The sequence below is a fragment of the Lepidochelys olivacea genome, assembly GCF_965140295.1.
Source record: "Lepidochelys olivacea isolate rLepOli2 genome assembly, chromosome: 8".
Classification (NCBI taxonomy): Eukaryota; Metazoa; Chordata; order Testudines; family Cheloniidae; genus Lepidochelys; species Lepidochelys olivacea.
In genome coordinates this window covers 105,134,856-105,148,218 of record NC_140418.1, presented here as the reverse complement: position 1 = coordinate 105,148,218, position 13,363 = coordinate 105,134,856, and the positions used below count along the sequence as shown (strand labels likewise).

The following is a 13,363-nucleotide window of genomic DNA, read 5'->3' as shown; positions in this document are numbered from 1 at the left end:
GTAAAAGGTTAAGAAGCTAAAATAACCTCGCTGGCACCTGATCAAAATGGCCAATGAGGAGACAAGATACTTTCAAAGGTGGAGGTGAGGGAGAAACAAAGGGTCTGGGTCTGTCTGTGTGATGCTTTTGCTGGGAACAGAACAGGAATGGAGTCTTAGAACTTAGTAAGTAATCTAGCTAGATATGCCTTAGATTCTGTTTTCTTTAAATGGCTGAGAAAATAAGCTGTACTGAATGGAATGGATATTCCTGTTTTTGTAACTTAAGGTTTTGCTTAGAGGGATTCTCTGTGTTTTGAATCACGCCTGGTATTTACCCTGTAAGGTATTTACCATCCTGATTTTACAGAGGTGATGCTTTTACTTTTACTTCTATTAAAATTCTTCTTTTAAGAACCTGATTGCTTTTCATTGTTCTTAAGATCCAAGAGGGTCTGTGTTCACCTGTGTAAATTGGTGAGGATTTTTATCAAGCCTTCCCCAGGAAAGGGGGTATAGGGTTTGGGGGGGATTTTGGGGGGAAAGATGTTTCCAAGCGGGCTCTTTCCCGGTTATATATTTGTTAGACACTTGGTGGTGACAGCAATAAAGTCTAGGGGCAAAAGGTAAAATAGTTTGTACCTTGGGGAAGTTTTAATCTAAGCTGGTAAAAATAAGCTTAGGGGGTCTTTCATGCAGGTCACCACATCTGTACCCTAGAGGTCAGAGCGGGGAAGGAACCTTGACAGGGGAGGCCCAGGAAACAGCAGTTTGGGTGCAGAGAGCAAGAAAGCCCCTGCAGAGGGGAAGTTGCAGGAAGCTGGAGAAATTTGTGCTGGGAGAGCCCGACTGCGGGGCCCTGAGGCAGGAGAGGGCTGTGGCCAGCTGGGGTGAAGCCTACACGAGTCTGTTCAACGCCGTTGTGCTGGCTGCTGGGAGAGAGACACTGAACTAGCGTTGGGGGCCGGAGGGGCTGCGTGCTGGGAGGACTAAATAAAGGGGATCCCTTCTGGGGACTCTTCAAATTCTGGTGTGAACTGGGAGTTCTCCAAGGGCCTCTGAAGAGACGCGGTGGCCAGCGAGCCAGGGTGCGGCAGGGCAACCTCTGTCTGCGAGGCAGCGCCCAAGGGGCAACTAGTGGCCACGCGGCTTGCGGCAGGGAGGTGGTTTGATTTTTCCAGGAGCGCCGTAAAGCCTAAAGCCACACAAGGGAGGCAGGACAGCCCTTTCCTCCCTGCAGCTGAACCCTCCCTTGGCGAGTCAGGGTTTCACTGACAGACTCAGGGAGATTCCAGTCCCACCCCTGCAACTCCCTGGTGCTGCTCCCCTCACAAAGGGCCACAACTGCGGCCATAGCCCTTTGCCCCAGCCTGCGCCTCTCCTGGGCTGCACCTTCTGTGCTGGGCCTCCTGGGAGAGACAGCGCAGACTCGGTCCCTGAACGCGCAGTATAAAGCTGCTGCTGTGGCATTTGCTTGCTAGAAGACAAGCGGCGGGGGGGGGAGCAGGACTGTTCTCGGCTTGCAAGGGCAGGTCGTGCTTTGGAGTGAATTTCAGGAGGGCTAAGGCCAAGACAAAGGCGAGCCACCTTGGGTGAGCCAAGCAGCTGTCAGCCTCCAGCCTGCCTCGTCTTCCAGCCATCCCAGCTCTCTGGCCCTTGTGTTTCTTCCCCCTGCTTCCCTAGTGAGTTATCCCTGTCTTGGTCTCTGAGCCATACTCCCTTGGCCTCCTTCCCTCAGTAGCCCTCTGCCAGGCAGCGGCTGCTTTGGACCGACAAGTCCTGTTTGGTCCCAAAGCAGCAGACGTGCCCGGGGTCCAGCGGCTGCTCCCAGGTCTGGGGAGCTACCACAAGCATATATGGTACAGACCCCTCTCGGCACGTACACAGGACACGTTCCACAGGGAGCTGCCCTCCAGCCCCAGTTGGTGCTGCCGCAGGGGCCCGGGTATGACCAGAAGCCCAGGAGAACGTCCCCTCTTGCAGCCGCCCAGCTTGCAAAGCCAGGGAGCTGCATTCCTGGTGCATCAGGCTGCACAGAGGCCGTCTCATCCCCCCGGCCCTGGGGGAGAGAGGGGAAGAGGATGTGGTCTTGACACCGCTTGCTACAGAAGCGGGGTGGAGAGTGCTTGGCCCTGGAGGGAGACGGCCAATTGCAGCTGGCCTTTCTCCTGTCCCGACCCCCTGCCCACCCCCAGGAGCGCCTGGCTTGGGTGCTGTGACGCTGGGCCCCAGACACACAGCATGGAGAGGGGAGAAGATCCTGAGCTCAACTGGTTCCTTGCTGGGGGTCCTTAACTGCTGCCCTCCCCACGACCCCACAGGGCTGGGGGAGCCCTGGCCTCGCCCCGCTTGCTGGCGAAGGAGCCTGTGAAATGGGAATTCCCAGCGCAGGCGCCGTGGAAAGCAGGACTGGGCCCGGTTCACGCCAGAGAGGTTTATTTGCACGGCTGTTCTGCGCAACAGCTCTTTCCCCTGTCCCCAGCCGACCCATCACACCCCCTCGCCCCTGGGGGTCGGCTCCCCTGGCTCGAGGAGCTGAGCTGTCTGGGACCCTGAATTGCCCCCATGTAGCAGCCCCTGGATGCCACCCTGGCTGATGGGTTTGTGAGAGGCAAGGGCCAAAGTTGGAGGGCTGGGACTTGTGGGGAGAAAAATAGGGACAGCAGATGTATGGGGCTGGGAGAGCTTTGGGAAGGGGCAGAGTAGGGGGAGGGGCAGGGAGGGCTGACAGGTAGGGCCCACTGTCCCATCCCACCCTCCTGCCCCATTCATCACGTCACAGCAAACCTTCCCCCGGCCCCAGGCCGTCCCCCAGCGGCTGCCTTCTCAGGAGCAGTGTGGGTAGCAGCATCCAGGTGCGGGGACGGGACTGGGGCTCGGGGTTACAGGACCAGAGCCCTACCGCCCGCAGCCCCTTGCCCGCTGGCAGAGGACGGTTCTGACTCCCACTCCCCTGACATGCTTTTCTGCGCAGCGTCGGCCCGTGGTGACCGGGGGAGCCCGGTTTGCGCCACGGGCTTCATTGAGCGCGGACAAGCGGGATCTGTGGAGGAAGGGATCAGAATCGGCCCCAAGGTGGGAGACCGCAGTGCCTCCATGTGTTGGGGGCGGGGGATATTCCCCACGGGCAGCTGCGATGCAGAGGGAAGGACGCGGAAAGGCGCGGATGGGCCTTGGGGGTGGGGGGGCCTAGCAGGGCCGTACCTGGTGCCACAGGGGCTTGTGCTACACGCGAGGTTTTATTTGGGCAGCGCTATGCCATTCACCACCACCGGGGAGCGCTGTGCAGGCGGGGGTATCTGTGCGTGGGAGACAGAGTCCCACACTGGTGAATGAACCTGGCCATCCTGCCATGCGGTGAGCTTGTGGCATTTCCACAGCACGCGGCACCCCCTTTATGCCACATCCCCTTCCTCCTCCTCCTCCTCCTCGGGTGCTGGCACCTCCGGCTGCTGCCCCCGGGCGGGCTCTTGGTGGTGGCTGTGGGTGGGGGAGGAGGCCTGGGGATCGCTGTTGCTGCTGGCTCTGTGGTGGTGAGGGCGGTGGGCTTTGCTCTCGTGGGGGGCCAGCTCCTGTTCCTTCTCTTCCAGCTCAGGAGGCTGGCTGAGACTCTTGGGTCCCTCTGCTGTGCCGTTTGCCTGGGAAGGTAACATCAGGGCTGGTGTGTTAGACAGACAGACATGCATGTACACTGCTGGATAGCTCAAGGGTTTAAGCATTGGCCTGCTAAACCCAGGGTTGTGAGTTCAATCCTTGAGGGGGCCATTTAGGGATCTGGGACAAAAATTGGGGATTGGTCCTGCTTTGAGCAGGGGGTTGGACTAGATGACCTCCTGAGGTCCCTTCCAACCCTGATATTCTATGATTCTATGACTTGGCTAGGGGGGTCTGTGTCACCACTGCCCCCTACTGGATAGAATCAGAGTGGGATCATAAACCCTATATTGCCAAAAGGGGGTGGAGAGTCTCTGATGGGGTCTAAATTAGCTGTTACCACCCAAGAAAGATCTTGGAGTCATTGCGGATAATTCTCTGAAAACATCCACTCGATGTGCAGCGGCAGCCAAAAAAGTGAACGGTGTTAGGAACCATGAGGAAAGGGATAGATAATAAGACAGAAATGATCATATTGCCTCTCTAGAAATCCATGGTATGCCCACACCTGGATACTGTGTGCTGATGTGGTTGCTCTGTCTTAAAAAAGAATTGGAAAAGGTCTAGAGAAAGGGAAGAAAAATGATGAGGGGGATGGAACAGCTTCCATATGAGGAGAGATTAAAAAGTGGCATGTTTCAGAGATGACTAAAGGGGGATACGATGGAAGTCTATAAAATCATGACTGGTGTGGAGAAAGTGAATAGGGAAGTGTTATTTACTCCTTCTCATAACACAAGAGCTATGAGTCACCTGATGAAATTAACAGGCAGCAGGTTTAAAACAAACAAAAGGAAGTATTTCTTCACACAATGCACAGTCAACCTGTGGAACTCCTTGCCAGGAGATGTTGTGAAGGCCAGAAGTATAACTGGGTTCAAAAAAGAATTACACAGGAATATAAGAACAGCCATACTAGGTCAGACCAAAGGTCCATCTAGCCCAGTATCCTACCGACAGTGGCCAGCGCCAGGTGCCCTAGAGGGAATGAACAGAACAGGGAATCATCAAGTGATCCATCCCCTGTTGCTTATTCCCAGCTCCTGGCAAACAGAGGCTAGGGACCCCAACCCCATAGGTGCTGACTGGAGTCGGGGGTCGAGCACCTCCCGGCTGTTTGAAATGTCAGCACCTGTGAGCGTCCCTGCCCATCCTGGCTAATAGCCATTGATGGACCTATCCTCCATAAACTTATCGAGCTCTTTTCTGAACCCTGTTCTAGTCTTGGCCTTCACAACATCAGTGATAAGTTCATGGAGGACAGGTCCATCAATGGCTATTAGCCAAGGTGGTCAGGGCTCCACCCCCATGCTCTGGGTGTCCCATAACCTCTGACTGCCAGAGGCTGGGACTGGGCGACAGGGGATGGATCACTCGAAATCGCCCTGTTCTGTTCATTCCCTCGGAAGCATCAGGCCCCAGCCACTGTCGGCAGACAGGACACTGGGCTAGATGGACCTTTGGTCTGACCCAGTACGACCACTCATGTTCTTACCATAACCCCTATATTGCCAACAGAGGGTGGGGAGTCTCATCTCCTGCTGTTAGCAGGGGGCTGTGCTAGGGGAACAGGAGGACGGCAGCTCTCCCTGCTGCTGCCCTGAGAGTCCCTGGGGTGCAGTATCACGACCACCATGAAGCCGTAGGTGGCTCGGTCAGGGGGATGGGTCAGTTCAAACACCATGGGGGCAGATGAGGCCTCCAACCCCCATGCGACCCTGGGGCCTGCACCATGAGCTGCTCCTTACCTCCTGGGTGCTGTTGGAGTAGAGGGAGCAGTTGCCACAGACATCCTTGGCGTAGGTGAAGCGCACGGCCGACTCCACGTAGCGGAAGTGCAGGAAGCTGTAGGGTAACGGGATGTGGAAAGCCAGCCGGCCACACCTGCAGAGCAAAGCCTGGGGATGAGTTACGGAGGCTGGTGCCCCAGAGAGCAGGACAAACCTCTTGGCTCAGAAAGGTGCAGTGGGCAGCAACCCAGCTTGGCACCCTTAACCCTAAAGGCCTTCCCCTATTTCCTTCCCCAGCATCTACCCCTCCGGCCCCAAGCCACACAGGGAAAGTGAATGCCACCCTGCTCTCATCTAGTGCGTTCCATCAGCAGATCTCAAAGCACTTCACAAAGGAGAGCAGGGTCATCATCCCTGGTTTACAGATGGGGAAAGTGACTCACCCAAGGTCACCCAGCAGGGCTGGGAATAGAGCCCAGGGCTGCTGACTCCCGGTCCAGTGCACTAGGCCACACTACCTCCTGGGGCTCCCTCTCCGGTTAGGCTGAGATGCTGAGCTTCTCCCCCAGTTTACCTTAACACCAGCTCTGCCTTCCCTCCCCGCCCTGAAAGGCCAGTGCTCCCGTAGTGAGAAATCCCCATCGTCTCCTGCCCCACCCTTGCACGTTCCCAAGACCCTCGCACGGTGCCTTGACTTAAGAGCGAGGGCTGGTGTTGCCATTAGAATGCACGAGACACGTGTATTTGTGCGCTGCTGCCCTCTGCTGGAAGGAATCGGCTCCGCTCACATGTTCGTGACTCTGTCACCCGCGAGTGGCCAGGGGCATGAGACAAGAATAAAAGCCGTAATGCTACAAACAGACCCTGGCGATTCTCCTGCAGCTCGGCGGATAGAGGCTGGGGAGAGCACCAAGGCCCGCGTTCGATACCACTGACTGTGTAGTATGGGGTCACAGCTGGGTTATGCCAAGTGGGGCTGGGCAGAAGGACTGGCGGGGGGAGGAGGATCAGTGCTAACACCCCTTCCCTGTTCCCAGGCACACATGGGCCTCGGGAAATGCTTCTCCGCCACCCTGGCTAGTGGAATGCCCAACCCTAGGGGTACAAGGTTGTGGGTGTGGAGCCAGAGGGGCCGGCACTCCAGAGCCAGCACCCCACCAAGGATCCGGGGCAGAGGAGGGGCGTCTTTGCCTTGCTTTACAATAGCTGTGGGTAAAGGGAGGGGGCTCTGGGGGCTGCAGAGCTTCTTCCACCCTCAGCTACTGTCAGTGGCAGAGCCAGGGAAAGGCCAGCGCCTCTGGACTGAGGGGAGGAGACGCACAGGCCAGCCCCAGAGAAAGACACTGAAGGTAGGTGGGAAAAACCACCGCTCCAGGAAGGGCTTGTGACCTTCACAGTCTGAATCCCTCCCTTTTTTCTTGGCAGTTCCCAGCCCCTCCGGCCCACTGCGCTGCCCCAGCACATCCCAGGGCAGGTTGCTGACTGTGCTGTGTGATTAGCACCCTGTCCCCAGGCTTTCCGGCTGGCCCCTCCACCGGCCAAAGTTCAAGGGTCCCTGGAGCAGGCGATATCGGAGGGTTAAGACAACAAGGCAGGGAGCAGATTGCATGACCGAGCCGGGCGGGGGCCCTTGGTGCAGAGGAGGGGCAGGGAAATGGAGGGCCTTGGGGGCAGAGGGATGGGCACAGAAACAGAGAAGTTGGATCCCCATAGTGCGGGCTGCCTGGGACTAGGGGGTTTAGTCTGGTTGGTGATAGATCCTGGGGCCCGCCCCCAAATCAGTGGATCAGGATCTGAGTGAAGTGACTCTCAGGGATTTGTACAGAGACTCCCTTGCTATGCCCCTTGCCTGGCCTCCGCTTGTCTGTCTGTCCATCTACCCTCCAACTGTGAGCGCCTGAGGGCAGGATGGCCCCCGCTGGCATGTCTGGAAAATGCCTGGAAAGCTGTGGGCATTGCAATCAGTAATGAACAATATCCTCCTTCCCTTGAGCATTCATGGGGTAGGCCTTGGCTGGCTCGGTCCCAGCTCTTCGGAAGCAGAGCAGACAGCTGGGGCGGTGGGTGGTGGTACCAGCAGGCCAGGATACAGCCCCCTCGGCCAGCAGCTACGTGGCCATTTAGGCTCAGCAGCGGTAGCGTGAGCAGTAGGAGAACATGCCACCACCATCACTTGGCCTTTCCCTAGTTCTGTTCTCCCCGGATCCCCACGTGCATCACTGGCACGAGTTAACCTCATGTCCCCTGCAGTGAGGTGCAGAGCAGTTAAGTGGCCTACCTAGAAGTCATACAGCAAATGAGGGGTGAAGCTGAAAATAGAACCCAGGAGCCCTGGCCTCCAACCCAATAACCACTAGGCCACGCTCCCCTCTCAGGGTCAGGAATAGAACCCAGGAGTCCTGGCCTCCAATCCAATAACTAGGGTGACCAGCCGTCCATTTTTAAAGTCCATTTTGGGGACTTTTTCTTATATAGACGCTTATTACTCCCTCCCGTCCCGTTTTTTCACAGTTGCTAGCTGTTAACCCTACCAATAACCATTAGACCATGCTCCCTTCTCAGGGTCAGGAATAGAACCCAGGAGTCCTGGCTCCCAGTCCAATAACCACTAGGCCACGCTTACCTCTCAGGGCCAGGAATAGAACCCAGGAGTCCTGACTGCTCCTTCCCTATGTGTGTCACTGTGTTACATTCCCCCGCCCTCCCCGACCAGGTTTCACCCAGGCCAGTTGGGGGGTTAGCCAGGTCCCCGGAGCCCTGCAGCCTGGCTGGATGTGCTCCATAAAGCTTCGAGTTCTTTTCCTTGACCAGGAGCCATCGGATCAAGGCTGCTCAGACATGCTGGGCACAGGATAAACACTTGGAGCCTGCTCCTTAGAAATGAAGGCAGACTGGCTGGTGTGCGCCCCAGAGGGGCAGATAGCCTTGAGGAGGGTCTGCCGGGTCCTAGGCACTCACCGGTCGTAGATGAAGAAGTCGTCCTTGTCCCCGTCCAGGATCTGCCAGACATCCGGCTCCAAGATCTCCTGCTGGTAAACGGGGACCCCCTCTGGGGCCAGGCGCTTCAGCTCCCAGAACATGGCCCTGGAGAGCGGCGCCTTCTCGTTCACGATCATGTAGCTGATGTTGGCCAGCCCGTCCTGGGACAGCTTCTCACGCAAGCCCCCGAGACTGGGGAGGTGGGGAGAGTGCGGGTGAGGCACAGGGCCACGGGATCTACCTCTCGCTAATGCTCTGTGTCACGGTCACCCCGCCACCCCCCGGCGCAAACACCAAAGAGGAAGGACGTGACATTGCCCCGGATTGCTGCCCCTGCCCTCTGGGGATGAAAGGGGGGGGTGGTCCATGGGCCTCCATAATCCCTCTGCTGAGGCTGCCAGCAAAGGGAGCAGAGCTAATTAGTGGCAATTGCCCACTGGAAAATGGACTGAGACCCCCCAGCTCCCCACTCCCCCTTGCCTAGCTCCATCTTCTGCTCCCCACCCTGTGGTGCACCCCCCCGCCTTTGCTCACCTGTTGGCTTGCTTCAGGCAGAACTGTCAGCTGGCCTTCAGCAGGGCCACCACCGTCACCTGCCCCAGCGCCCCTGCCATCGGGGCCGTCCCGTTGATCTCCCACAGTGGAGCCGGCTGGCAGAGCCGGGTCTTGTTCTCGGCCACTTCTGCCAGCGTGGCCACCACCAGCCCCAGCAGGGTAGCCAGGGCTAGGGTCGGGAGCCCCATCCTAGCCACCCCCTCCTCGGCCTGGGGAGCGAGAGGAGTGGTAGAGACATGCTGGCATTGACCATCGCTCTTGCATGATCAGAAGGGGAGTAGCTGAGACACGAGACGGGGTTGGCTAGACACCCACTTTTCCCCCAGTGGAGCTCCTCTGAGCTGGGGTCATGGGGACGACACTCCAGGTTAGCTCAGACACAAGCTCCTGATACAGACCCATGCAGGGGCGTGCATCTCCACACCCTTTCCCCCACAATCCCCAAGGAGCCTGAGCAGACTGCCTTCCATCTCCACCGCGCTGTTTGCCCAGAAGCATCCCAAAGCACTTGACCAACAACGCTGTAAATACAGGCATTGTTCGCCCAGCACTGAAATGCAGCCATCTCTGGGGTGGAAAGCAGCATCTGTGACCCACAGCAAAGCCACCCAACAGAGGGGAGAATTCCACATTCAGTGGAAAGAGCGGAGTCTAATTACCTGCCGGCTGGGCCACTCCGGCTAACAGCCCTTCTCTTGGGGACAGTGCTGGGGGAGCTCTAAATTAAGTCTCAGCTGAAATACAGCACCTTGTGCTGTGCTGGGGTGTTGGGGTCAGCACCAACTCAACAGGGAGGAAGCCCCTCGCTGCACCAGCCCGTGTGGACCGAAAGCCCTTGTCACTTGTATCCCAGCTAATGTAAGTGCAGGTGTGATCCATCTTTAGAGGAGCCTGATCTTTATAACAATCATACCAAGCTTCTTGCCTATATAAAATCCCGCAGCAGTGAATTCCACATGCTACTGTGCATCATAAACAAACAATCTATTTCTCCAGGGATCCTGCCAGCGACCTAGAAATAGGGGCCCTCCCTGGACCCGCTATCAAACCCCTTCATCCCTCAGCCCGTACATATTCTTTATGGGGTAGGGGGGAGGAACAGCTGCCACTTCAAAACAAAACCCACCCAACCCGGTCCCAGCCCCCCACACTGACATAAAGGCTCAGCTGCGCCCACTGTGTAGAACAGCTGCCTGTTATAGTGGCGTGATAAGTCCCTGTTTGTACTGGCTAGCGAGCAAGTGGTGGGTTTTGCAACATTTGCCCGGGAGCACAAAGCTGCATTGATTTTCCTGGGAGCGATACAAACGTGCGGCCGTTCAGTGCACGTGCTTGACTGGAAGGCAGTGTTCAAATGGCTCGCCTGGGCCAAGGGGAGCCAGGGCTCGGGTTCTAGTCCAATCTCTGGAAGGAGGGGGGCGTCTAGTGGATAGATTAGGGGCCTGGAAGTCAGAACTCTTGGGTTCTAGTCCAATCTCTTGGAGGGGAGTTGGGGCTGGTGGATAGCTTGGGGACTGGAAGTCAGGATTTTTGGGTTCTGTTCCCATCTCTGGAAGGGGAATGGGGCCTAGTGGCTAGATCCGGGGACTTGGCACCAGCATTCCTGGAGTCTGTTCCAAATCCTGCCAGTGACTTGCTATGGGATCTTGGGTAAATCCCTTCACTTACCTGTTGCAACTTTAGGGTGCCAGTAACAATACCGTTGTGCCTCAGTTTCCCCACCTGTAAAACGGAGGCTATAACTAGTCTGACCCACCTTGCAGCGGGGTCGTTAGGGCTAATGAATTAGTGCTGGTGAAGCACAGACACTCCATGGACAGCCACGCAATACAGTGAGTGCAAAGTATAAAAAGCCATTCAAAGCAAACCGCTCATTCCCGCCCCCAGGACACCAGCCCGGAGTGGGAGGGCTTGTCCCTAGGTTTTTAGCCCAATAATTGCCATTTCCCCTCACTCGGCCTGTCCTGAAAGGTCTCCTGGTTACTGGTGTTTACAGCTGTCCCCAGTCTTCCTCCCCACACGGCCCTGTTTACTCCTGGTGAATGTCCACAGCTGCAGCTCATGGAATGATTCAGCCAAGATTTTAAACACCCAGCCAGCCAGGAACCCGGAGCACCAGTCCCCAGAGACAATCGCATCTACAGCATGTTATGGCCTGACAGTTACTGCTCTCCAGCAGACAGGCAAACAGAACCCGCTGCATGCAATGGGGGAGGAGGGGGGCGTTTAATGATGCTTGGGGGGGTGGGGCAGCATTGGGAATTTCTTGCCGTTTCCACTGGGAAAAATCCCACCCAGCTCTTTTCTGCCTTTGAGTTCCCTTGTGGGGAATAAACCCAGCCCGGCCCGATGCTTAACCCTGCATCACACCTCTGCCATGCTGAGCCAACACGTCGAATGCAGAGCCCCATAGTCCCCCCCCCCAGTCTCGACTGATGAGAGCCCCCCCCGGACACTGGCCTGAGAACAGAGAGACGGTTTGTAGTATCATCCCTTTTGTACTAATTCTCTCTTGGCCCTGCAATGCCCCCAACCCCCTTCCCCACCCCAAGCCAGGAATTTGTTCCAAGCCATGTGTACAGAGCACACCCCTGGCCTCACCCTGACAGGACCCACAACTCCCTGCACTTCTCAGGATCAGGCCCTTCACCCCTAGCATCCTCAGAGTTGCCCAGTCCCAAAAGAAACCGGCCGGAGATACTCTGCCTTCTCGCCTGTGTCCAGTGCCGCTGTCCCGTGCTCTGTGCTCTCCCGGGCGGGTGAGGCACCCCCTCCAGCCCCCAGCTCTCCTTTTATCGCCTCACCCGGCTTGCTCCGCCCAGGAGAGAGGGAGGAGGCTGGGGGCGGCCGCAGAGCTCCCCCCAACACACACAGTGGGGAACAACAAGCCAGCCAGGGCCTACCGGTGCCAACCGCCAGCCCCGCTCCTTGTTCACTCGAAGGCCCCTGCCAGGCCCCCCTGCAGCGGCTGGGCCTCGGGGTCACAGCCAGCTCCCCCGGGGCACAGAGCCCCTCCCGGCAGCGCCACTGGGAAAAGGCGCAATGTTGCTGTAAAAGCAGACAAGTCAATACTCCCCCCCCCCGCCCCCGGCACACACCCACCCACCAGGCTGGGAGGGGGATGCTCCTCCCAGATCAGTGGGGGGTATCACTGCTCGGCTGGGAGGCAATCCCACAGCAGGGGCCCTGATCGCTGAGCCAGTAGCAGGCGGTCTTAGGAGCCAGCACCAAGAAGATACCTCAATTTTCTGCTGGCAATCAGAGGAAGAGCATTAACCCTGGTGCCCCAGCATAGGCAATTCCAGCCGGCCCTCACCCACAGCTTCAGCTCCAGGCAGGAGCTTTGTCTGTTGCCTCCCCTCCCAAGCAGCTGCTCTGGTTTGCCCCAGAGGTGGCTGCAGAGCAGTGGTGGGTGACGTAACCCCTTGTACAGGGCTTTGCTCTCAATGGGGCTGGAGAGAGGGACGTGTGGTGGCGGTTTGCTGTGTGTGGCTGGCATGGTTTGCCTCGCCAGGTAGCGAGACCGCGCGCTCTCCGCCCTCAGGCCTGCTAGAGAGAAACTGGGGGGGCTGCTAGGGGGTGGGCGCTGGGTTGGCCCATCACTGCTCAGAGAGCAACCCTGCCTGCTTGGGAAGAAAGCTACTAGCAGGGAGGGAGCCGGCTGGCTGGGGAGAGGACTCGGCCCAGGGACCAATTAGGGTGAAGGCTATTGACAAAATGCTGGGGGGGCTCAGGCCTGGGAGTCAGGCTCACTGCATGCTCTTGGGGACATTGCTTAACCTTTGAGTGTCTGTTTCCCCATCTGTACCAGAAGGATCTCAAAGCACACACCCACCCACCCCCCGTTCCAGGAGCCGCGCTACTCCCAGACTCAGGTGGGGAAACTGAGGCAAAGGGGCTATTTGTTACCCCACGTTCCGAGACACGCGTGTCAGACAGGATAAGAACACGGATCTGCTGCCACTTTGCCAGTGCATTAACCCATGACCAGGGGCCTTCTTTTGAGCACCTAACTGAACCCCCCCATCAGTGTTTCTCTCGTTACCTGGGGGGGAATTCAGCAAGGAAGCTTACAGGCAGGCCACTGAATAATGGCCGCGCTTGGGAAGAGAGCGGGGAAACTCACTGCCTGGACACTGGGAAAGGGACACACACCGTGAGCTCTCAGCAAATATTTGAGCAGCTATCGCAGGGGGCTCTGTGCAAAACCATGATAAGCGGGGGAAGGGCTCTGCTCTGAACCCGAGGCCCCCTGACTGCAAGGACAAACAGAGCCCGGGCAAGGGACAGGGTTCCCAGGTGGAGGATTCGCTTCACTCCGACTTCGAGCACGCAGAGACATATTGAGAGTAGACAGTGCTTAATTCGTCCTGAAACCGGGGCGGGGCGCGAGCGAGTTCTGTTACTTTCATAACTGCTGTGGCAAGGCCGGGGGGCTCGGGGCTGCCAGGCCCAGAGGTGCCGGG

At 57.6% G+C, this 13,363-nt stretch overlaps 1 protein-coding gene across 5 annotated transcripts; it reads right to left on the bottom strand.

The window, feature by feature from the left end:
- Positions 1 to 2,398: 2,398 nt before the first annotated feature.
- Positions 2,399 to 11,899, bottom strand: LOC311525090 (selenoprotein Pb-like). Of its 5 annotated transcripts, none has more exons than XM_084636889.1 (6): positions 11,801 to 11,899; positions 10,566 to 10,619; positions 8,877 to 9,106; positions 8,322 to 8,534; positions 5,382 to 5,517; positions 2,399 to 3,617 (listed from the first exon to the last, which is right to left on the bottom strand). In XM_084636889.1, the coding sequence occupies exons 3-6, from the start codon at positions 9,083 to 9,085 to the stop codon at positions 3,375 to 3,377; spliced, it is 801 nt and encodes a 266-aa protein (XP_084493015.1). In that variant the 5' UTR covers positions 9,086 to 9,106; positions 10,566 to 10,619; positions 11,801 to 11,899; the 3' UTR covers positions 2,399 to 3,374. The 5 variants fall into 5 exon arrangements, with proteins under 5 accessions (XP_084493015.1, XP_084493014.1, XP_084493018.1 ...); XM_084636888.1 differs by lacking the exon at positions 11,801 to 11,899 and adding an exon at positions 11,604 to 11,714; XM_084636892.1 differs by lacking the exon at positions 11,801 to 11,899 and adding an exon at positions 11,612 to 11,650.
- Between the last annotated feature and the right edge of the window lie 1,464 nt (positions 11,900 to 13,363).